Raw genomic sequence first — 25,725 nt, forward strand, 5'->3', positions numbered from 1 at the left:
AGATGAGAAAATTACGATTTCTCCATCTCTGTCACAACCCTGACCTGAAAGAGACAAAACGTGTTACATCAAGACATATCGCAATTTATAAAAAGCGTATTCATAAAAGAAAAACTTGCGAAGTGAAAAATTCGCGTATGCGCTTACGCATAAAATTCTTACGGCACGAATCAGATAAACCCAGAAGCAGAAAACTGCTAAATCAAGGGCTGGTACAGAGGCTGTGTGGACTGACTCAAAGGCTCCTGGCTGGTGCCTGCCAGAGCTTACCCACCACACCAGCGCACATATGGACCGACGAAAACCCACTCCACGCACTGCTCCGTGGGAATCTGTCAACTAAGACGCTGCCTGAAGTGGAAACACACTAAGACCACACTCCAAGAGATATGCTATCATTAAAAGTTAATTTGGAAATTATAGTTAATGCTGTGAAAGACACAGCGGTAAGTTTGTTAGTAGACCCCCCGCTGGTGTCATCCTGACGTCTGCGTGTCTGCCTTGGGTTACGCACGCCACGTTGTCAATGGAGACATCGTTCCAACTGCTTTCTTAGATGCTGCATTTGTCTACCTGGCATACATTTATTGCAGGGAAAAATCATACTAACTCTATTTTCTTTGTCCTGATGCTCTGGCATTTAGGCACCTTATAGACCCAGGGAGAGACTGCCCCTCCCAGGGCTAGCCAATTCTTTTTTTTTTTTTTTAATGTTTTTATTTATTTTTGAGAGACAGAGAAACAGTATGAGCAGGGGAGGGGCAGAGACAGAGGGAGACACAGAATCAGAAGCAGGTTCCAGGCTCTGAGCTTTCAGCACAGAGCCCGATGTGGGCTCAAACTTACGAACCGAACCGTGGGATCATGACCTGAGCCAAAGTCAGATGCTCAACCGACTGAGCCCCCCAGGCGTCCCCAGGGTGAGCCATCTCTTAAAGACAGCAAAGGGGTCAGCCAGGAGTGTACCTTCTTATGCAAACAACCTCCTCACTTCTTTATGTAACTCTCACATCAAGCTAGTGTTGCCTTTGTTCTAAAGCATTCCAGGGCCCGGGACCAGGCAACTAGAAACCAAATACAGCCCAAAGCCTGCCGTGATCATTCAAACGGCCAATCTGCAACTGCTCCCCCTGCCCCCTCTTGCCCTTCCTGTGGAAACCCTAAGAAAGGCTCTGGCCTAGTCCTTCTCCTCACCCTGGACCAAGCCTGGCTCACTGTGTGGTCCGTGTTGCACGGCCCCTCCTCTAGGGAAATGTAAGTCATAAAGTCTTCTTTCGGTGGCACTGGCCTCCCCACGATGTCATAAAGTAGAGCCCCGGGGGGACAGTGGGACAGCAGTACCATTCTCGAGACCGGCCTGGTCTACTTAGTGTTACGTAGACTTAGGCAGACTGGTCTCCCAAGTCTACTTAGTGTTGCCTCTTAACCAAAGGGCAGGTAACAGTCTATGAAACAAAAAACAGGCCGTCATATTGTGCAATCCTATCTGACATCTGCCCTGCATTCATATAAAACACTGGGTAAAAATGGCAGTCACGTATATTTTGCCACCATCTCACGAACTGATCGTTTTTTCCTCATCGCGGGACACAACCCAGTGCACGGTCGATCTTCCGAACATAAAAAATGCCATATTTTCTGCTTCCTTCAAAGTCAGAGAAGCTGAGGGTCCACGGGCGTGGCAAGGCACACGGTGCCCCGACGTGGCGGGTGGGTGCCGCGGACCCAGAACGAGCCCTCCCGGGGCGTCCGTGCTTCGGAGCCACACACACGACCCTACCGGGGCCCAAGTAAGGTCCTAACGCAGAAGCCATCTGTTTCTTTCTTCTTCCCAATTCTTCCTTCTACCTTTAGGATTATTTAATAGCAGCACAAAAGGAGAATGCCTGCATTCCTGAGCTTCAAGAGATTCACAGCAGAATGGCAGCGATTTCGTGCACCAGACAAGGTTTCCGTAATGACTAAACTGATAGTTTATGCTTTAAAGAAGTACTTTGAAGACCTTTTCTCCAACTTTGACGGTGCCTCCGTTTCCGACTCCAGCTGCCACATCTTTGCAAGTGAACGGCCTACTGGAATGCCAGGACAGTGTCATAAACAGCTGTGCGCCATTTAGCACCTGACGTTCCTGGTGCCTCATTAATTTCACTTTTATCAGCGTCCTCAGAGGAAAGACTCCAAAACTTAATGTTCTTAGAATATTAACTTATGAAAAGACCCTTAAAAATTATTGCCTCTTTTAAGAAGGAAAAAGGAGTTTATTCCACTAGAATTCTAAGCTCTGTGCAACGAGTCAGTTATTACGCAGAATCAATACGTGAGAAACTGAAGCACGACTTATCAGGACAGTGCCTCAAAACTATGTGTTAATAAGAAAAACAGCAAATACGCATGCATTCACTCACTGAACTAATGGTGAGCACCTACTGGGGAAGGGCCCGGAGCCGGACACGGTCAGAGGACAAATGGACCGCAGCAGCTGCCCCCCGGAGCCTCTGTTCCGCCAAGGGCGGGGAAGACCACCGACGGGGAGCACCATAAACAATGGAACGGCCTCGTACGTTGGAGGAGGCGGCCATCGGCCCAGAAGGGGACAGGGGCAGGAGGGCGGCGGCCGTGCTCCCCAGGCCTGAGGGAGGCTGCAGGGCAACAAACACGAGGAACGGGCAGGTGGCGCCGGGGAAGAGTGTTCTGAGAATGAGGGACAAGACTCTGCGGCAGCACCTGGCATGGCCCGGGAACAGCCAGGAGGCCGGACCGGCAGAGGTGGAGACCGGGAGGCCAAGAGGGCAGCTCGAGGGGCCTCTGGGCCAGTGCAGGGACCTGGCAGTCCCTCTGCCCAGGATTACCCTAGTCCTGGCCTCTGGCCTCTGGTGAAGAACAGGTATGGGGTGAGGGTTGATGCAGGGAGACCAGTCAGCTGACTGGTACAGACAGACCCAATGGCTCAGAGCACATGACGGTAGAGAGGAGAAATAACCAACGTGGACACATGCTAAGGAACGGCAGACGGGCTCTCCCGGTGGCCTAGAGGCAGAGCAGAAATGAGGGGACGGCCATGGCTTGCAGCCCGAGAGCCTGGAGAGATGGGCAGACTGTGGGTGGGGTCAGGAACCAGGGGTCCGGTTTGCTGTCTGTGGTCAGAGACGTCTGCAGATCCCGAGGATCCGAGGCCGACAGAGGTGCGAGGGGGTGGGACCCCAAGTCACGAGAACGGACAGAGCCCAGGATAGACCGGGACTGAGCCAGGAAGGGCACCGCTGCTGGCAGGTCATGGGACGGGAAGGATGGGCAGGGAGCTTGCAAGGGAGCAGCCCCTACGGCAGAGTGTGGACTATGTTCACCAAGAGAATGTCAGCTGACAGTCACCACACGTGTGCCAGCGTGCTCACACTTCACCAAATCTCAGTAAAGGAGACTGAAATGACTGCACAAGGGCAGCTGGACACGGCCACCCTTTGTTTTACAACCATCAGAGATGTCACTCAAGTCTTTGTGAGCAGAGCTGTGCAGTGTACAACCCACACAGCTGTACAGCGTGGCCACGATTATAGCACCACGGTAACCAGCACGGAGCCCAAGCCTTCTCTGGTTGAAGGCCCACTTGACCTCCGGCTAGCCAGAGAACCTTGGGCACGTTCTCACCGTCGTGGCTCCTCAGATTCCTCGCGTACGCCCCAGGAGGCGGGATGGCCCATGCGCAGGCTCGCGCTCACCGGGGGGGCCAAGGGAAGGCAGGGTGCATGCAGGGCATGGTGCCCAGCTGGGCTCTGGCCGCTGTCACATCACGGGCGCCACCACGTTATGAAGAGGAGCCCGCCAGCTACAGGGGCTCGAGTAGCGCATCCAAGGTCACAAGCTGAGTGAGCGGCAGAATGTTGTTCAGAATCCAGGACACTTCGACCTTGGGACCCACGCTCTTGGCTCGTTTACAGAGTTGCCCAGTTAAAGCAAAAACAAGATCGCTCAAATTTCTTTTTTTTTATGTTATAATTCCTTATGGTTTTAGGTCAAAATAATACATACACATTTCTTTAAATGAACGTCTCCGCTTCCTAAATTACAATGGGTTTAGACAGACAGAGATAAGTATAGTTTCAGTCTATTTGCAAAATTCCCCCACTCAATTAAAATCATAAATTCAATTAAGCTTTTGCCATTTTCTTTTAAGGTAACTCTACCAAGGAATTTTACATTAAAATCAAAACCTACATTTCTCAAATAAGTATAGCAGGTATCGGATTTGACAGGAAAAAAAAAAATAAGGAAAAAAAGGCACTTGAATTGAAGGCCCTATAATTAGCTCCAAAAGCCTAAAGGAACCTAAAGCTAAGGATAGTAGCCTAAAGATGGCTCAGGTGGCCCACGGATGGCCTAGGTGGTCTGCAGATGGCTCAGGTGGCCCACGGATGGTGGCCCAGGTGGTCTGCAGATGGCCGAGGGGCCCTGGAGACGTCCCAGGTGGCCCACAGATGGCTCAGGTGATCTGCACATGGCCAAGGGGGGCCCAGAGATGGCTCAGGTGATCTGTAGATGGCCCAGATGGCCCGCAGATAGTGGCCCAGGTCGTCTGCAGATGGCCGAGAGGGCCCGCAGATGGCCGAGGTGAGCCCATGAATGAGTGCTGGCAATAGGGGACAACTCAAAGCCAGTAGGCCTGGGGCTACCGGGGAGAGCTCTAACTTCTTGCTACACACCGAAGAAAGGTTTGGAAGAAATATGGTGATCAAGTGTGAACATAAATTTGAAACGAAACTGGGGTATGTATTTGACAGTCATGGTTTAAGCAGGGATTTCTTTAAAGATGAGTTTTGGAAGCATTCTTTAAAAACAACGCATATTATTACTGATTATTAAAAAACCAAATAAAACACAAAACTTTTGAAATATAAAGTAGAACTGGTTGGTCTTTCAAAGAAGACAAAGTGATTTTGCTCAATCTAGAATAGAAACCTCTGGCTAACTTCATCTATTTATAAATGATTCAGGGCTTTTTCCAGCTGGATGTGTATAAAGGAAGGAAGCCACATAAACATAGGTATGTACAAGGAACGTACAATATAGACAAAAATTTCTGATCTGATTGAAAACTCAAACAAGACTAAGTGGAGAAGAAAACAGTGGAAAAGGGATTAGAAACATGACAGCCCGGACTCACAGAGTGCAGAGCCAAAGGCACACACTGTGTGGATCCAAAAACCAGAACATATAAACCAGGAAGACATTCCACGTCATGATGGAAGAAAACATCCCAGAAATAAAGATCTGAATCAGCCACTGGACAGACACCCATGTGCGTAGAAAAGGCGATAGAAACAAAGAAAACTCACATATTTCTCGTCAGTATTACTGAAATTCACAAATAAAGAATTCTAAGGGAATCGAGACCAACATAATCCAATTCCTGAGGAGATAAAGTCACGTCTGAGGACAGCGATGGAGTGTCACCAAATTCTCGGAAAGGGACGGTGTGACCTCCGAGCTGAGTTTCGGCCAAGCTGTTGTTCAACTGTCGGGGGGCAGGGGCTGGAGTCTTACCTGGAGGTGTCATCAGCACCTCCACCACCAAATCCGGGGTCCTGGTGCAGGCAGCCACAGGCCTCATGTCCCGTCTGTACAAGCCACGTGCACGAGGCACCTGGGGACTCACTCCTGCCCCCCGTCTGCCAGAGGCCTGCGGCGGGCAGGAAGGGGGCCCATCGCCCTGAGCCTGGAGAGCTGGGTGCCACCCTGAGCCAACACTCAGAGGGGTTCTGTGGCAGCACCACCTGCCCCCCCTCCCCGTGCCCAGAGGCAACTCTATGCAACGAAGCCTCCCGTCAGTCTAAAATTCTAGAATTCTGTGCCTCATAGACAGAATGTGAGCCAAGACTTTTAGCCCCCTGGATTACACCACAGACATTAGCAGTGGCCCAGCCAGGCCTGCCCCCCAGGATCCTGTCCCCACCACTGCTCAGCCACAGAAGAGAAGGCAGCCACAGAAGGGCAGGACACCAGAGTGGGAGTATGGCTCCATTCGGCCAGGAAAGGACACACAGAAGCCAGACAAGGGTTCACAGGAGATTTTAAAACGAAAATATTTATATTACTCCTTCACTTCATGATGGCAACTCTTCACTTAAGATCGAACACACACACACACACACACACTTTGGCTAACTTAATCTTATTAAAATTGGCAATTTGTTAGCACTATTAAAAACAAGACAGCAGTCTCCAAAATGGAGTCACTTCTGCTAAGCCCCACGTCGCCAAACCGAGACTTCACCTGATTCCGGCTCTGACCTCTCCCAGAAATGGGATCTCAGAGTCCGTGAGGAGTCACCCGGTCAGCACGAGCGAGGTCATCGGTGGCAGATCCCCACGGTCCCCTGGAGGAGAGTGACCTCGCCCAACTAAGATGTTTTGCCCGGGGCAGCCTCCTCACCCTGCTCCCTTCTGCACAGGACGGTCTGTCATGCGTGCAGCGAGCTGGAGCTTTCTGTCTGCTGCACTGCCTGCTGCCTGGTTCGGGATCCCTGGAGAAAGCCAACCAGACCTCCAAAATTCACTCAGCTGGGTTTTGTTTAACACCACACATTCGAACTTGATGGTACAGGCTTTTTCTTTTTTGGTATCCTATCTTAACTATCACCTATTCAAAACACTTAATAAAACAGTAGAATCACAAAATTATGTTACGCGTAAATTACGTAAGTAACAATTTTTTAAATACTGGAACAGATTATGAAATTTTACCTTCCAGTTCCACAACACAGCTAAGCCCCCTCCATAGACTCAATTATTTAAATGCACAAATTATTTGAGACAATTTAATTTGCACATCGTATCAGTCCCTGAACTAAATCACTTAGAAGTGTTTCACAGCACTGCTTCACGGGTCCTTCAAGATGGTAAAAGAAAGCCAGTGAATAGAAACTTTCCTGAAGGAAGGCGGTATCTAGGCTCACAGAGGAAACGCGCAGAGACCGCACTGGGGATTTTCCTTTAGAAGCTGCTACTCGGCGTCCTGGACGACCCTACAGCACCACCTACTGTCCACACTGCCCGCTCGAGAGGCCCAGCGAGTGCTCTTGGCGGCCTATCACGGTCACTCTGTGGCCATGAAGGATGAAGAGTCCGAGGGGGCAGGAGGGAAGCCCTGGGAGGAAGGCGGGCTCCGCGTCTTGACGACAGCGGTGGCGGGCTAAGGACACGCTTGTCGGAACGTGGCAAAGCCCACTTGTCCCCGTGGCCACCGCTGCCACCCCTCCCCACGGAGGAGGAGCCTGGGCAGGGAGGCCCAGGAAGGTGCCCAAGGACACAGAGCTCCTGCGAGGACGGCCACGCCCCTTACGCTCTCCCCACGGCCCAGACAGCACGAGGAGCGGGAAAAGGAACAATTGCACGGAAAAGGCACGGTCCGATTATAAATAAACTGCCGTGGCCCGGCCTTCCACAACGAGTCCGGCGCACTAAGGGAGGAGCCGTTAGCATGCTCCTTGGCGCACAGGACAGCGATGGCCCCGTGTGCTGCGTCTCGCCACCTGGTCCGAACACCGACCGGCCCGGGAATCCAGAGACCTACGGCCAGCGCCACCTCAGTTAGAAAGGCGAAGCCTGTGGGCGACGCATTTTCATCAAAAACCTAAGTTGGGTAACCTGCCTGTGAAAGCATCACTTGCAGAAAAGCTGAAATACAACACAGGTCTGGCCTCCCCTCCACCCCTCCACCCCCCCAGGCTCCGCCCCTCCCTCCCCTGCCCCGCCCCCTCCCCTCCACACTGGGGCAGACTCCCACCCTCCACTCCCCCGCCGGCCTCCTCCACACTCCCTCCCATGTGGCACACCCACACCCACCCGCCCCTGCTCAGCAGCCCCCCTGCCCCGTGCCCACCTCCCCAGGAAGACACCACCGTACTTTTCAAGACTCGGTCCCACCGCACCCCTCGAAGCTCACCCTGCCCGGACAATAAGCCACCTCCCTCCTGCCCCCACTTCTGTCACAATGTCAGTGGACACCACTGCCCCACCAGTGGCAGCCCCTCTCCCAGGCCTCCTGGAGCTGCTAGGCAGGAGTGAGTGTGAGACCCCCGAGCCCCCTCTAGGCGCCTCAAAGGGGAGCGGCCCTCTGTCCTCCCAGGCGAGGGTGCCCCGAGGCCACGCGTGTGCTCCAGCCCCAGGGCCCCAGCACCAGGAGGACAGCCGTGGCGCCCCGGCTTTCTGCACACGCCGCTCTGGGGGCAACCCGTCACCGGCCGGGATCTCCTCGCCCTCCCTGCTGCCCGCCACACGGGGTGGCGGCTGTCCCCCAGGGTGCTGGCGTTCCTAGCGGTCCTGTCCTGGGGAAAGCCTTCATGGAAAACAGAAGGAACCGAGTGGAGAGCGCCAGACTTCCCTGCCTCTACACGCGAAACCCCGCTGCTTTCTCTCACACGTCACAGGGAAGTGCGGGGATCCAGAATTCCAGAATTCCACAGTCGGCCCTGCCCCGGGCACTAAACGGCAAGAGAATTACCAACCAACTGTAGCTACTTCGGGGATCCATGATTCTCCATCCAACAACGTACAGGTGCTTGAACTATCTTTTCAAGTCATCCTTTTACGGTTAATTGGGTATTTTTTTGTCCCTTTGTAAACTTACAGCCACAACACAGAAAAACCGGGAGTACCACCGCTTTTTAGACATTTTTCAAACTTGACACTGTTTAAACCAAGCTGCACTCAGATCTGTCCATGTCTTGAATGGAAAGCAAGCCCACATCACTCCTCCCCGCTGTGCGCCGTCCACGAGCTGCCCCGGCCCGCGGCCACCCGCGGGCCTGCCGCTGCCCCAAGGGGTCTGGAGAAGAGAAGCCAGGGGAGGGCCGTGCCCCACCGCAGCGTGGTGACCTCTCCTGGGTCCTCGCTCAAATGCCACCCCCTGGGAGAGGCCGTCACCCCTCCCTCTGCTGCTGTCCCCCACCCGGAAAGGGGGCCGTTCTCTGCTCCCACCAGGTGCCATCGGGCCTGTCCCAAGGGCCCGGGCCAGAGCCCGCCCGTGGGTGCCAGCGCATGTTTGCTGGATCGACGCAAGAGTGCGGCCGGGACGCAGCACAGATCTTTCTGTAACGTTGCCACAGGCTCCCCAAACTAGAATTCCCAGCCTAACCACCTCCGGAGCTCTGTGACTCCCTGGTGCAAACACTGATGCTGCTTATTCGCACCATTTGACGTCACCGTCCCCAAATCTGCTGCGTCTGTGGCTCTGACCGGGCCGTCCCGCGCCTCGCCCGGGCTGCGGAAGAGAGGGGCGCCCCGTGACGCCGAACAGCAGGAGACTGGGAGGCCTGTTCGCATGTGGGAGCAAGAGCAGGAGGCCAGAGAGCTCCCGAGGGTCCGGGGGCCCTGCCGCCACAGGGGAGAGGAGAGGCGTGTGCGCCTCCCGCTCCCCCAACCTGCTGCCGGGTGAGCCGGTCTTACCGCCCCTGCCCGGCACCCGCTGCACCCGGGGCAGCCACGGGAGGAAGAGTGGCGAGGCTGCCTCGTGTGGCCCGCCGCATGCGGGCGCGGGTCCCTCATGCCCCTCCCGCTCATACCTAGCTCCCCCGTGGCCGCCGGCCTCGGAAGCCCAAGCACCTCGGAGGGGAGCGCTCCGCTTCACCCCGTATCACCCAGGACCCCCGAGGAGCGTGAGGGGAAGGCAGCGCAGGGGGCACGTCACCCGAGGCCCTCAGATCACGCCCCCGCGGCCACCTGCACGTCACCTGTGCCTTCACCCGATCCAGAGGCTCGCGCCCCGCCCCGCGTGCCGGTTTTCCTCCAGTCTAACAAAACGTGAGTGTAGACGGCGGGTCCCTCAGCTCCAGAAAGGCCCTCTGGTGTCCACCAGGGCCTCACGGCTTCGCTGGGGGCCGGGTGTCGCGAGCTTCTGCCTCCCCCAGTCCTCCGCCTCCTGGGCAGCCAATGCTTCCCGGTCGGTCCCGGTTGGCCTTCTGCCCTTAAGTCACAGTTGTCACCGGTCACCTGCACTTCCTCCGCCTCTTAACGGTGCTAAGGTCCCCGTACCCGGGCGCGCCGTCAGCACGGCTCCACGTGAGCTGGAGCTGTGGGCAGAGCAGGGACCGAGGACACGTGTCCCCGCCGTCGGGCCGGGACGCTCCACTCTGAAGACCCCGTCACGGCACGGTCGTCCTGAGGCCCCGCGGGGCCAGCAGAAGTGCAGCACGGACAAGGAGCCCCGGACAGGACCCTGCGCGGCAGCCTCGGCCCTCACAGCAGGTGCACGACCGCTTCTGCGAAGGTCAGGCGGCAAGTTCCGCGGGGCCTGCGGCCGCGCACAGTCCCTGCTGCGCGGTCTGCTTTTGCCCCCTTGTCCCCAAATCCCTTGAAGATGCAAAAGCCGTTCTTCGCTTCAGACTCCAGAGGGAGGACCCACCTGGCCGCCCACGGGGAGGTCTCTGCCAGGCCTCAGGGGTGCGCGGGCGTCGCCCAGGAGGCCGGGGCGCGGCTCTTTGGCACGTCACCTTCACCCAGGCGGGCCCCGGGAACAAAGATGCCAAGGTGCCCCTCACCTTCACGCGCCCATCCCAGCCCCTAGTAGACTCCGCGGGTTGGCAGAGCAAGTGAGTGAGCACCTTTCACGGGCCTGTTAGCTATTTCCTTAGATTCCGTCTTTTGTGAAAATGCCATGCAAGAGTTGTGTCCCTGATGCCACCGCACCCTCTCGTCCTTCCTGACTTGCGGGAATCTTCGGGTATCGTAGACTGGAAACTCAGCCAGGCCTCGGTACCTGCCTGTCAGGTCCACACTCCTGGTGGCCCACACCCCCGTCAGGCACACATCTCTGTCAGCCACACACTCCTGGTGGTACACACGCCTGTCAGGTACACGCCCCCATCGGGTACACACTCCTGGGGGTACACACCCATCGGGTGATTCCTCGTGCAGCGACAGAAAGCTAATCCCTAGCGCCGCAGCTCTCGACCTTCGAGGCAGAGTCGGGGCCCACACCTCTGGGCGTATGCGGCATCCCTAGACACTGTCCAGTCGTCCTGGGAGGTGAGTCGGGGCCGTGGGGGTCGCACGTGCACGGCCTCTAAGGCCCTCGGCCCCACGGGCAGGCATCAGGTGAGGCGGGGAGGTGACCAGGACGCCCACGGCTGCAGTTGGTTCGGGATGCCGCGGGTGCCTCTTCACCGTCTGCTTCCTCGGGGCGCACACGGAAGCCCCTTCGCTTCCACCCCCGGCCCGTGATCTGGCCGACTCTGCCTTCGAGGCTGGAAGGCAAGGGTGTTCGACGGCATGTCCTCTCACTGAGCCTTCCGCACCCGGGAACCGACACCAGCGCTGAGGCGCGTTCGCCCCTCTGACCGTGAGCGTGGCGCACGGGCTCAGTGAGAACCGGCCCCCTCTCACCTGGCGGAGCTGGCCAAGACGGCCGTGCCCTACACCCGTGGGGTCCCTTCGGGAAACACGCCTCGCTCCCCTTTCGGGAGCCGGAGGGTCCGCTCCGGCTGTGGGACCATCACGTCCCCGGGGAAGCGGGTCCGGCAGGACGTGGCCTTCCTTACAAGCCATCAAGGCTACAAGGCCTCCACTTGGGACACAGGGCTTCACCCCCACCCCCCGGCTTCCGAGATCCTGAACCGAGGGGTGGGGGTGGGGGGAGCGGCTGCAGGCTCCACAGGGCAGAGGCTGCCGGAAGGGCATCCCACTTCCCACGGAGCTCCGGGCGGGACGCATTCGTGGACTTGGGTGCTGCCCTAGATCCGGGACCTCACAGCAGAGCCACAGACACGTTAACACCTCCTGGCAAAGTGATGCCAGCGACTTGGCCAGACACACAGACACCTTCTCGGCGACGATAACCGATGCCAGAAAAAACACACGAATCGCTTCTCATTCTCAGCCCAATTTTATTTCAGAAACTCTCGGGAACGCCTACAAGAGAAAGCGTCATCTGTGCTCAACAGGTTACTTCAACCCTTAAACCGCTTTAAAGGGGAAAACCGTCAAGCTTTTGCCACAACATACGGGGATTCGGAACTCGGTGCCGTTGCAACTTGCGACTTGAACCCGACAGCCCGCGTTAGTATGGCGAGCGGGCCTGGATCCCTCTCACGCCACTCGCTGTCCCGGAGCCCACCGCTGCCTCTGCCGTGAGCCGGGGAGGCCATGCACGGCAGCCGGGCGGTGCCTGTGTCAACCTGGAGGACAGCCCTGCCACGGCGCCACGCGCTCAGGACGCCGCGCTCCCTCCCGCCGCCACTGGCTCTGCTCAGCCAAGGCCCCCAGAGAACTCCATCCCCGCCGAGTGTCGCGGGGGGCAGCGGCTGCTCATCGCGGTGCTGGGGTGTTTCTGGAGCTCTGTGCCCAGGGGGCCCCGCGTGGGACACCCAGGACCGTCCCAGAAACACACAGTGGGGAGGCCGCTCACGGTCCACCAGCCCAGAGTCTCGCCTCGTTTTATCTGTGAGCACGAAGCATTTCTCCGTGTTTTTAACACACGCCCAACGGTCCCGAAGCGTAACTACCGTGTGAAGACAGGGAAGGCCGTGCCCAGCTTCCCTCAGAACCCACAGGCCGTAACCACTTCCGAGACTGACGGAAGCCAGCCCTCGCGGCTACCTGCTCCTACGGGCACGCACCGCGTGGTTCTGCCGAGAACATCAGTACCTGAGAACTGAGTACCGAGTACCGCGTAGGTCTCGACTCAAGACGCCTTTATTATGCATTCTCAATTTCTCTTTTACTAAATTTGGGCATTCCACTGCTTTTTAAAATTATGCGGTGATAATTATATCAAGCAGTACCTGCTGTGAATTTCACTGAGAATAAAAAGGAGGAGTCCGTGAACACTTGTTACAGAAAAAACCTTTGGGGGTGTGTGTGTGGCCATGAGAAACACAGGGGAACTTCCAAGTTCGAACAGGAGTCCACGCTTCCCCAGCCCCTCTCCCAAGGCACGCCGCTGGGGAGGGGCCGCAGGGCCTCCTCTGGGTGACCCCCGAGCCACCCCAGCCTAGACACCGTCACGCGTCAAGCCACAAGAAACAGCTTCAATCTTTTCACGGAGGGCAAGAGCAGCCACCATGCCTGGAACTAAAAACAGAGCCGCGCTCGCGGTGCTCCCGCCAGGAACCGAAAGAACTCTGGGGAACGCGGTGGCAGAGTGAGGCTAACAGTGACGAGTGCTCCCCGATAAAGACTTGTTTTAGCCAAAACCCTTCGTGTTGACTTTCCTTTTTCAAACCACTCTGAAAAAGGAAAGTTACAGTACATCAGACTATCTGCTGCCAAGATTAGCTTTCATTTTGTGAAAGACATTCAAAATTCCTACTCTGCAGCTAAAACATCTACTGAGAGCCCGAAGAAGGAGATATAGTTCGCAACGCTGCCGTATTTTACAACTTCCGGGCCTTTAATTCCGCTTTCTCGGCACATGTTTTAGAGCTCTCCTGTGGGCCCGATCACTTTTTGTATGCCTTTAGAGACAATTTATTTGTGCAAAGGATTACAGATAATTCACTTCTCCAACGCGTGCTTGCATTATATAAAAAAACTTGCGTTTGGCATACATGGCAGAACTGAGGGGGCAGCTGACTGCCCTGGCACGACGTGTAGGTCACAGACTCCACTACACTTAGCAGCACTGAAGGACGGTGTCCTTCCAGACTCGGCCAGCTCTGTGCTGCTCGGCTCCTGCCCACAAACTCCAGTCACAGACCCGCTGATTTCACATCTCTCGCCTGGCTACCAGAAGAGCCGCAGCTGAAACAGGCCCCGCCCACGGGCACAGCAAAGGGAAATGACCTTAATTTTGCCCTTTCCATGCTCTCGCCACTCTTGTGCTGGAAAGCGGGGGAGGGCTGGGGGGCATCAGCTACAGACAAAGCAAACCCTGTTTTACCGGTCTCCCTGGGAGCCGGTTTCCTCACATTCCGGACATTTACAGACACAGAAAGGACCGGTGGGCCTTACCAGACACACACGTAGAGCCCAGTGGCCAGACGTGGGTGCACCTGTGCCCCTCAGAGACGGCAAGTGCCCCTCTCCCCGCCGTGGGCTCTGCGCCCACTCCCTCCCTCATTGGCCAGGACAGGCGGGCTATTGTCAGCATCTACGGAACGGCTGAATGGACGCGGGTGCCCGCCAGTGCCGGGTAAGCATCCAGCAGCCCTCTGCCGACTCCCTCCTCACACTGCTTCCCCATGACAAGACCTCCTCGAGTGTGCAAAACCCAACTTTCTTGAGTTAGTCACTCTGCAGGCCATAAAATAATCTTACGTGCTACTAGATTTACCCAGATTTTAATATTTGCCTCAACTTCTCTCAAAAGCAGATGGCTGAGTCATATAATAGTCGCCAAGAATTAAGCGCTAGGTATGTCTTCTTTTAGTCCATCAACGGAAACCGTTTACAGTAAAAAGCTTTACAGCGGGTCTAGTCCAGCGCCTGGCATGGGGCACAGCCTCGCACGGCGGTGGCCGGAGGCCGCACTTGGCCACACGGCCACTGGAGGGCAGCAGCGCGCCGACCTGGACCCGCAGCCGGGCGGGCAGGTTTGTGCAGGCCGCGGCGGGGTGATGAAAGAATTAACAGTAACAAATAATCTATGCTGGAAGACACTCAATAAAACACATTTGAAAAGGCAAACGGGCTTAATTAATCAGTTGACATCAAGCAAAAGGCATTTTTAATCAGTCAAATAGCAACAGATTTCTGCAGGGTTTTACCTTACCGGTAGATTAGTTTCTGCGTTTGCTCGACCCCGAGGCAAAGCTCCCTCTGGTGCAGGCAGGACGCGATGACCCGGACGGGGCTCGCGCAGTGTTCCCTCCAATCACTGCTGCAGATCTCCACGCCCAGCCTGAGACACTTCACTCTGTGTCACGGAAAGACTCAATTACTTCCAATTAATTTAAAAGCCTTTTCACCACTTCAGAAGCGAATTCTAATAATAAATACTGTTAATTAAAAATCCTCTTCCTAAATACAAGATTCAATTATTGTGATGGTGTTAAGGTCTTTTTAAAGCACGGACACAACAACCGATCACCCTTCACCCCACCCATCACCCTCCAGGGTCCGCTCGCCACACCCCAGCACAAACAGCAGTAGCCCACACGTGAAGGCATGCACTTAACACCTTCTGCACAATAAAATGCCACGTGCACATGGGGGCACACGCACATGTGTAAGTACAGACACAAGCAACGCACGGATCCCGGGACCTCCCCGGCCCTTTCCAGCCCAGGCTCAGAAGCTACGACCGTCCACACATCTGGAGGCAGAGGCTGTGAAACACCTCCATGTTGCCTCCTCTCAGCCTAAAAATACTGCCAACTAGAAAGTCATTAAAGAGAAGACTTCAACATGCTCACATACTGATGGAACCTAAATATCCAACGTTAACATTTCCTTTTGGAAAAGCAAACCGAGGGGGGCCTGGGTGGCTCAGTCGGTTGAGCGTCCGACTTTGGCTCAGGTCATGATCTCGTGGTTTGTGAGTTCGAGCCTCGCATCGGGCCCTGTACTGATGATTCAGAACCTGGAGCCTGCTTCAGATTCTGTGTCTCCCTCTCTCTCTGCCCCTCCCCCGCTCATGCTCGTTCTCTCTCTCTCTCTCTCTCTTTCTCTCAAAAATAAACATTTTATAAAAATTTAAAAAAAAAAAAAGCACAGCGATATCCACGTAAAGGGCACGACCACAGCAGGCTTCTCCGGGGCACAGCTACCGGCTGGCGTCTGAGGGGAAGAGTGTGCGGGCCCTGAGTGGGTGTCCACAAGACGCAGTGAGTGTAGACAGGTGCCTCGCTGAACCCGGAAGGGCCCTAACTCTTCAGGCTCCGCCCGGTGAGCACACACCTCCCCGGGGCCACCTGCCCCAGCTGAAGGTCCTCGGGGGTGAGCACCGCCCAGCCTCCACATCTCTCAGCTGGGACGTGTGTCTAAGACACGGTCCCCCGTGTTCTGTGATGTTGCCACCAGGTCTAGTGGGCACTGACGACAATGGCCTATCAGCCTGGGATTACGGGCCACACGCTCACCCTGCCGGCACAGAGCCTCCAGGGCCAGGCACACAGGTCTGGGCATACCATCCCCGACCCCATTAGTGCCCTGCTGGTCCCGTCTCCACACCCAGGTGAGGAGAAGAAAGGAAAGGGTGCCACCGTGCTCGCCCCCGCGCCCTGTTCCTCAACGCCACCCCCACCCGATCAGAACCCCGCCGGCAGCTCCTCCCCCGGCCGGAGAGTGTGCAGGAGATACAGCAGGCCCCTCGGCAAAGGACGCAGAACAGGAGGCCCCTGCAGCCCGAGGAAAGGGAAGGGCGATACGTGAGCCACCAAGAGGTCAGAAGTCATTTTACCAACCTGAGTCCACAGGCAGCACAGAAGAAGGGAGACGGCAGGACGAACAGGAGCGAGACCCACAGAACCGGGTTCTGGTGGTCCCGCCGGGAGCCGCTAGGCAGAAGTCTGACCGGGCCCAGGACAGCCCACCGCCGCTCCCTGGGGAGCCGGACCCGCAGGGCCAGGGGATGTCTGCAAACCGCGAAGCTGAGATGGGAGGAACCGGAGTGGCCGAGGCCGACGCCCGACTCTGCCGCCACAAGGCCGAGTGCCTAGGTCCCAGTGCAGTGACGCAGGGGACGAGCTCCGTGTGAGCCACCGCGGGGACCGAACAGACCAGCAGGTACAGAGTACCTGACCCAGTGACAGCGAAAGTCACAGCAAGAGCACGACAGAGGGCGCGCAAAGGAGGCTCTTGTCACAGAGGTAGGAGAGGACAGCAGCTGGCGGAGGGCGGAGAGCAGTGCCACGATCGCACAGCGGTCCCGCATGGGACGCCTTCCCTAGTGAGTCTGCACCACCCCCTCTGGCGCCCAGGAAGCATCGAGAACAGCCTGAGTCCCAGTGACATCAGGCGGAGCTCATGCCCACCCACTGTGTGAGGCACCCAGAGTCTAACAACCAGGGCATATCTGGAAAGTGTCCGTGTGTTTCTAAGTTAGCTGGTACTCTTTTTTTTTTAATTTTTTTGAATGTTTATTTATTTTTGAGAGAGAGAAAGAGAGAGAGTGGGGGGGGGGGCAGAGAGAGAGGGAGACACAGAATCCGAAGCAGGCTCCAGCCTCCAAACTGTCAGCACAGAGCCCAACACAGGGCTCAAACTCAGGAACCGTGAGATCATGACCTGAGCCAAAGTTGGATGCTCAACTGACAGCCCCCAGGCACCCCTGGCTGGTACTCTTCTAAATCATCCACAGACAAAAGGAAATGATCATAGTACAAAACAGAAAACATTGAGAACGAGAAACAAAGATCACACATGGAAATGCGTGGTGTGCAGCTAAGGCAGTACCCAGAGGGAAACATGTAGCCTGATGCTTAGGCTTCTGGAAAAGGGAAAAAGCCCACAAACCCCACCTCGGTAAGTCAGGAGGACAAACAAGCCCCAAGCGAACGGGAGGGAAAAGGAAGAGATTAAACCTGCATTAATCACACGTAACGGCAGGCACAGGCACACAGACCGACGTTGGCAAGGCTGACGAGAATGCACAGAGAAGACAGAGAGGACACTGGCTTAGCCAGCCTGCACCGAAGAAAGGACAGCGAGTGATGTGAAGTGACACCTCTACTATAGAGTGAAGTGGCCCTGTAAAGGCGTCCCTGAGCGTCTCAGCAGGCCTTGGGACCAGGACCATGGGGCAGATGGGCTAGGAGAGTCCTGGGGGTGCCGGGCCCTCGCTTTTGGCCCTGAGAGCACGCAGCTGTGGGTCTATGCAGAGCCCCAGGCAGGTGCTCCCCACGGTCAAGAGGCCTCCTTGGACAAGATGTGCAGGATGTTGACAAGAAGTCAGAAACCCAGCCGACAGCTAGGACCATCACTGCAGACACACAGCCACCTCCAGCCATCTGAAGGACCACTGCCGAGGCCCCAGTGCCAGGGGCACAGACAGACCGTGCCCTGCCCTGCTTCCGGCCTGTCTGGGTCATGAACATAATCAAATGGTGGCTGTTCTAGGCCATGAAGTTGGGGTCTTGGTGGGGGGGGGGGGGATGTTAGGCAGCAAGAGATACCAGAACAGAATTATCACTCCGAATTCTCGCAACATTACACATATAAGAGAGTATTAAGAACTTTATTTTGAAAATTTTGTAAACTTAGGTACAATGAGCAAATTCCAAGAAAAACAGTTTATCAAAGCTGACAGGAGGAAAGAGAAAATCTGACTCGATGACAGACCAGAGTCAGGAAATAATCACGTACAGCGTCAGCCAAACTGTCTCACGAATACAGATGTAAAAACGCCCCGAAGAAAATGCCAGCAAACTCGACCCCACCATCTTTCTGAAGCTGGCATCCGGCTGGCTGGATTTCCTGCGGGCACGGGCAAACGGGTGGGCACACGGAACCCAGCTGCCGCAGCCGCCACACTACTGTCCAGAGGCTTCCCAGGCGCCCCAGAACGGGCGTGGCTGCGGGGACCGGGCGCCGTCCAGGAGCACGAGGGGGCCACCCCACGCGGTGTCCGGGACCGACCTGGGCGACGGCCACGTGGGCACACTGGACTTGTCCTACCCAGGCACTCTTCTGTGGGACCGAGCCAGCCCACGACACAGACGTGCTAGGACACGACGAGGCACCGGGACCCGACAGAGGCCAGCAGCGCCCGGCCCCACACAGCAGCGCGGATGCGACACAGCAGCGCAGCGCAGACGCGGGGGGCCCCCGCCATCACCCCGCCCTTGCTCACGTGAGGCCACCGACGACAGCACAGCCCACCAAGCACCTGCGGCAGGAGGAAGGGAGCTGAGGGGCTGCCCGTGCCGACGGCTACAGGCCAGGGAGCCGGGCCAGGCGGCGAGAGAAACCGCAGAGGAAGCAGCACAGGGAGACCGTGCTTCACGGGCGAGCGGGCGAGTGGGCCAAGCGGGGCTGAGGTCTAATCCAGCCCCTTCTCAGCGCGCCTGGATCGTCCCTGAGACGTAGACAGGGAATTAGGTGACCGAGAGCCCGAAGGGGCTGGAGTGGGGGTGGGGTCCGCAGGGCAGCCCAGCTCAGCTGGCACCGGCGCCTTTCCGGAACTTTCTCACAGTGACTGCTCCTGGGCTCAGGACCGCGTCCTCTGAAAACAGGATGACCCCGAATTAGCCACACTGGTCTCTGCAAAGGATTTGTACCCAACTACCTGCTAACAAAAGGAAACTCAAATGCCACGGCGAAGCTGATAACATAGGGGCCGTACAGGATTCGGCATGCTCGCACCGACCGCAAGTGTGGGACCAGTTGGGTCACTCAACACCTGATGGGTCTGCTGTGCCAATAAGAATTGCACTGGTTAAATGAAACAATTGCATTTGCTTTTAAGGTGATATTTATCATTATAATTCAATTAGACTCTGGAAATCAGGGCTAAATACTCCCATTTCCTACCTTGTAGATGCACAAAACCATCATAAGAGTAAGCAGTGAAACAGAAACGCTCAACTGAGTAGACTCTGATGTCTGCCGACACCAATTATCTCAAGATACAAAGGCTCAATTTGCTCAAGACAAGTGAAGAAAATCAGATCAGATCAGCGGTCAACGGAAGGATGCTAAGACAAGGAAGCATTCTTCCTCACTTCTGATATGGTTTCCATTCTAAGTGCTTAGCCAGTCCTAAAAATCGGTGCCCCCAGAAGCAGGACCAGAAGCCGGTGGGAAGCGAGCACAGAGCCACCAGTGGGGCCTGAGTCGTGAGCCCGGGGGCTCCGGAAGGACACAGCGAGGCCCCGCAGCTGAGATGAGCACACAGGAGGGCCCATCACGAGGCTTCTGGTGAGGAGGAGGCTGGGAGGCCTCTCGGCAGGAGGCACCGAACGTGCACCTCAGGAAGAAGCAGCGACCCGGCGTGTTTTCAGAAAGACGGTTCTGTTGGCTGTGTGGGCAACGGCTGGAGGGCTGAGACCCGAGGCGGGGAGGACAGCCAGGGACAGAGGGATGACCACGTGGAGAACACCACCGGTGGGTGACTCCAAGGATCCCGACTCTGTCAAAGGGGTGGATGGAGTTTTCAATGACATGAGAAAATCAGAAGAAAAGAGGAAATCTGAGAAGACAGGTGTTTTTCAATTGTCCTGAGCTGCAAAAACCTTCCAAGTAGATTAACTACAGTCATTGATGTTTCAACTTCCACAGTGACCAGACCTTCCCTGGCTACCTGAGGTTTCAGAAGGGTAAAGTCGATCCTAGTTTAATACTACGGGGAGAGGTAAAGTCTTTACGTGGTAACATAATAATGAACCCTTTACATGCAAGAACATTCAGATATTAGACTGTGAATCCCCAGAGCAGGGAACTGGCCATGAAGGTACCTTCAAGAAGTCAGTGCTTAACAAAGAGGCTGGGGAGGAGGGCACAAGGCTCCGTTGCACTTGCTGCTTCTGTAAAGGAAAAGAAATGCAGGAGGAAATAACGGTCTCGCCAGAGGCCGTGGTTTAATTTAAGTTTTTTTATATTATTTAAATTCAGTTGAGGAAGCAGTCTGCACAGCAGAGCCACATCTGCTTCGCTGCCCCTGAGCAGGGGCCAGTCCGGCAAGAGCAAGCGGGACAGCATCCGAGGCGCAGACGTGGGACTCACCTCAGCCGGGAAGACCCAAGTGCAAGGCGCCGCTCCCACGGGACCCTGGGGCCGCCGCTCAGACCGCCTTAGCCCCGTTTGCCCTCCTTTCCGTTCCCCGGCATTTTGGTCTTAAGAGACCAACCAAAATGGACTTTGCCATTTCCTCTACTCACTGAATTGAATATATTCCGAGGATATTCCATGTCCTTAGCAAGTAAGAGGAAAGACCACTTTAGAATGAACTACGACAGATACAACACGGATGAATCTCTAAGTAACGCCGAGCAGTGAAAGAAGCCAGACCAGAACAGTACCTATTGTCTGGCCCCAGTGATAGGGAGCTCTAGAAAATGCAAAGGGATCTTTAGAGACAGAAAGTGAGGAGTGGGGGTCGGGGGGTGGGGGTGGGGGGAGAGGGTCCCGGGGGTGCAAGTGACCTTCAGAGGCCATGGGCACGCTCACCATCTTCACCGTGACAGTGGTCTCACCAGTGTCTCAACACTTACTAAATTTCACACTTTAAAATATGTGCAGTGTTTTGTTATCAGTTATGTCTCAAAAAAGCTGGCTTTAAGAAAGACTACTTTGGGGGCGCCTGGGTGGCTCAGTCGGTTAAGCACCCAACTCTTGGTTTCAGCTCAGGTCATGATCTCGCAGTTCATGGGTTCAAGCCCCATGTTGGGCCCTGTGCTGATAGGGTGGAGCCTGCTTAGGACTCTCTCTCTCAAAAATAAATAAACATTTTCTTAAAAAGAATAGTTTGTTTTATATTTTAAAACCCTTCATCTTACTTTGTAAAGTGAATTAGTAAACATTAGTGAAAACATTTTTACGACCTGAGGGAAAACATTATTTTTTTGAACTCTGAATAATCTAACGTTTTATGGGAAATTAAACCTCACTGCAAACATTAAAACAACTCATTAAGTAGGCCAGGGAGCTCTCCCTATCCAGCTACACTTTACTGTCGTACAACCATTCCCAGAGGGACCCAATGCTCCCAACACTAGGAATGAGCTCTGTGTCTCCAGAGAGAAGGCAACTGGGGGGCGGGGGGGTTGGAGGTGGAGACAGAGACAGAGACACAAAGCGGGGACGGGGGCGAGCACTCGAGAGCATTGCTCTGCTGCACCTGCTCTCCCGCATTCGGGTCCAGCAGGGCGTGTGGCCCTGGTGTCAGGGGCAGCACCCACATCTTCCCAGCCCAGGAGACGAAAGTCTCAGTTCATGGCTCGGTGGGGGGGCGCCTGAATCACCAGGACGGCAGGAGGGGAAGAACAGATAAGCAGGGTGTGGGAGGTGCTCTGAGCCCTCCCTGGCCTGGGCACCTGCTCCCTTCAGGACGACCGCCCACCCTTTGGCCCCATACATCAAAACAACCCAAAAAGGCCAACGGGCCAGAAGAGGCGCCTCTGCTACAGGGGAGCATGCTGGTGTGGTGGCAGGGCCTCCAGACGGGGGCTTCCGGTCCTGGTTCTCGGCACCTCTGCGGGTGGGCTTGCTTACCAGGCATCAGGAAGTGGAGGTCTTCTGAGTGGGGCTTGGGGCCTCTGTTTTCCATGACTAACGAGGTTATGTGTTAGAGATCCCCCTACACTAAAGGAGAGGGGGCGCCTGGGGGGTTCAGGGGGTTAAGCGTCTGACTCTTGATCTCTGCTCAGCTCACGATCTCATGGTTTTGTGGGTTCGAGCCCCGCATCGGGCTCTACGCTGACAGCACGGACCTGCTTGGGATCCTCTCTCCCTCTCTCTCTGCCCCTCCCCTGCTCGCCCGTGCACATGCCCTCTCTTTTCTGCAGGGGGTAAACGTCCCGCAGAGAAGAACCGGGTGAGGAGCAGCGCCCCACAGAGGCGCGTCCACTACCTGTGTCCTGAGCGGAAAACAGCCAAGGAATTCAACAGCACTGCCGCTCCACACGGGATCATCACAGCGTGGACCGAAAACACGTGCAGCGAAATCTCTCCGGGGAAAAACAGCACATAGACCCCTACCCCCCGGGCCGGCCGTTCTTTGCTAACCTGCACCGCGTCTTGTTCCGGTGACCCGAGGAGGCCTGCGGAAATCCAGAGTGACAGCAGGCCATCCGCCATGTCGGCGGGATGAATGATACATCTGCGTATAAAAAAGACCCCAGGGAACCCCAGAAAGTGTCACCAATATTTGCTACCAGGCAATGAGACTAACGGTGCCTCTTTCTTCCTGTTTTGCATCTGCGCAAAGTACGCCCAGTGTACGGTGAGCATATTTTGTTTTCAAATAAAACATAAAATCTCTTACGAGAAACTCAGAGACAAGAAGCGTCCTTCAAAGACGCTGCCAGCGAGCTCAGGCACAGGGCCTGCCCGGACCCCTCCCCTCAGACAAGGCCAATTCCCAGACGGATCCTGTGATAAAACAGCTCCAACCAGCAGCTGTCCTGTGCTGAGCCCCAGGGGCGCTGGTCTTGAGGACAGGAGGACGTGGGGACCCGCAGCCCAGGCCATCTTCCCCGGCACCCCCAGAAAGCACTTGTCCTTCCCCCCGGCACCCACCCTCGCGCCAAGGACCCAGTCTCCACCGGTAAAGCCAGCACCAGCTCCTTACACGAAGAGGCCATGTGGCAAATAGGGCTCTTCGGCTTTTGGCTCTGCAGGAAAGGATCACACAAAGCCCTCTGAAGGAGGAGTCCTCGTCCCTAACACTTAATTAGGCGGGTACCCTTGCCCCAGACCTTCGGAGAGACACTGAAACCACCCCCCCCCCCCCCCCCCCCCACCGAGCAAGGCCAGGGCTCTTGGGCTCACCGCCCCGACAGTGGGTTAGGTAACGGCCCTGCAGGCCGTGCGGCGGGTGAAGCTGGAGGGCGAGCACCCCCTCTTCGCACACCCCTCACACGTCACAGCTGCGCGCAGAGGGCAGGACTCGTGCAGGAACGCTGGGGTTTCACGGCTACAAATAAAACCAGCTCTCTCTACAACTAAACTCACGTAATGACTACGCAAAGTTCAAACCCCAAGGATGCGGGAAAAGGGGTTGACTCCCGTTGAGGCCAAAGACGCGTGCCCACAGGAAGTCACAACCTTAACTACACGACTCAGGTGAACGGCGTGTGGTTGCATTTGCCGCCCCCGTGTGACCTCTGAGCGGGTTCCGGCTGTGCCCTGCCGGGGGGGACGCGGGCCACCCAGAGCCTCCGCGGGAGCTGCCCGCCACCCCAACCCGAGCGCCCAGCGATGACACCAGCGTGCCACACAGCTGCCGTACCTGCCCACCGGCCCCAACTCTGTGGCCGGCAGCCGGACATCAGGACTCAAGTGCGTCACCTCCTCCTGACCACCGCAGGAGATCAGACATCCAAAATCATGCACTTTTGCACTTCTGGGAGGAGGAAACAGGACTAAGCTCACAATGCCGTCCATCACCAGCTGATTGGGCCCCCACAAAGCTCGCTTGTGAGCAGGTTTGGACCGCGAGCTGGAGAAGCGTGCCTCCCAAAGGCCGCCCTGCTTTACGGTGGCTGCTGTTGAGGAACAGCTCCGGGCCCCCCTGCCCGGCAAGCCCTGGCCTCTGTACACGACATTGGGACCCACACGCCCGCAGTTAGCAACGGAGCTGGGCTCGTCTGCTTGAAAGTCCAGCTCCCCAGCGCCCGGTGCCTCGGGCTTCCCCTCCCGGGATCCGGGGCTGCCGGCAGTGCCTCCCGCACGGGATTATTTCAAAGGACTGAACAGAATGCTCAATATTGCTGGCTGCTAACGGGACAGTAACAGCCACCTAAACCAGTACTTTGCAACCGGACTGGAGCCGACCAGGGAGCCCAGACACCCCGTCATCATCAACAGCTAAGTGACAAACGGTCTTCAGGTTTGTTTCAGCGTGATCACACCTGTACAAGGTTCAGCTCACGCCCCACCTCCTCTGGGAAGACCTTGCGCTCGCAAAGTTCTCCCAGTGAGTGAGGAGGCCCCCGGCCCCCAGACGGTCAGATGGCCTCACCCCGGCGCCTCCAGGACCAAACCCAGCACCGTCCTGACACACGCCCTGGGGTTGCAGTGGGCTCCGTGGAAAAGGCCATTACAGCGGATCTCCCACGCCTGCCACGGGCACGGCAATGCCCCCGCGTCCTCCCGACACGCCTGATCAACTCCGCTCCCTTCCTACTGCTGCTCCAGCCACAGGGCTGCAGGCCTTTTAAGGGAGGAACAGAGAGCCTCCCCCGCCCTCAGGCCCGTGGCGAGCGCCTGCTGTTTAGGTGCTAATGTGACTGGTACGCGGGGTATGTCTACTAATCCTAACATTCATTAAAAGGAAACTTTAAGCCGCGACCGTGTGAGATCACATGCTTCTCGATTTACAAAAGAATTCTAGTCCTTCAGCAGCTGTTTAAAAGTACTTTTAACTAACTAAACATTCATCTTCTCATCTGTGATATGTGTACATGACTAATCATAACAGTGGATCGCTTAGAAAAGTAAAAGCCAATTGCGACTTCCAACTTGAAATCTCTGAAAAATTTATAAAGTGGCTAAGCTAAACTGACCCCTGCACTTGGCAAGGAAGAGCTAACGGGCTGCAACCGTGCCGACCGTGGGCAGCTCGTTTATACGGTGACGGATGGCAAACCTCTCAGTAGGTCAGGCACACGCCAGGCGGGCAGGAGCCTGGCAGGCGAGGCCGCGGACCACATCCCGGAGCACCGGGCAGACGGGCTCAGCCTCCCCGGGGCACCTTCCTAGGCAGGATCAAGGGCGCCAGGTTTAAGAGACCAAGTTCTACAGGCACCTCCTTTCAAGACCCTTTAAAAATAGGCAAGGAAAGAATTGAGGGCAAAATGAATCATTAACAGCTTACAAAATATTTTCAAATTTTATTAACACATTTTATTCCCCCAACTAGCCCTAGGGAAGGGACTCAAGCAAGGCAGGTAGATCCCTTTCTCATGGACAAATAAGCTAAACGGTACAAAGATGATGCTTGAAATACTAGAGGTTCTGCCTCCAGCTGCAGACCTTCTGTTACCCCTGTAGCCCCCCGACCCGGGCTGCGGCACAGGGGACACACAAGAGGCACCTCTGGGCTGGCACAGGGGACACACGGGAGGCACCTCTGGGCTGGCACAGGGGACACACGGGAGGCACCTCTGGGCTGCGGCACAGGGGACGCATGGGTGC

At 56.1% G+C, this 25,725-nt stretch overlaps 1 protein-coding gene across 3 annotated transcripts in view; it reads right to left on the reverse strand.

Moving 5' to 3' along the window:
- The window catches only part of ADARB1 (adenosine deaminase RNA specific B1), a 141,688-nt gene that overhangs the window by 74,569 nt on the left and 41,394 nt on the right, over positions 1-25,725 (reverse strand). The window contains exon 2 of one of the 3 annotated variants that reach the window (XM_047846942.1): positions 14,702-14,845. The exons of 1 other annotated variant lie outside the window; for it this stretch is intronic. Coding sequence is in view for 1 of the 2 variants with exons in the window: in XM_047846939.1 (XP_047702895.1) it covers positions 5,539-5,551 (13 nt within the window). In the remaining variant the exon portion in view is untranslated. Of the gene's footprint in view, positions 1-5,538; positions 5,562-14,701; positions 14,846-25,725 lie in introns of those variants that run through there. One more of the 3 variants, XM_047846939.1, reaches the window with a different exon arrangement.

The sequence above is a fragment of the Prionailurus viverrinus genome, unplaced genomic scaffold (assembly GCF_022837055.1).
Source record: "Prionailurus viverrinus isolate Anna unplaced genomic scaffold, UM_Priviv_1.0 scaffold_42, whole genome shotgun sequence".
Lineage (NCBI taxonomy): Eukaryota > Metazoa > Chordata > Mammalia > Carnivora > Felidae > Prionailurus > Prionailurus viverrinus.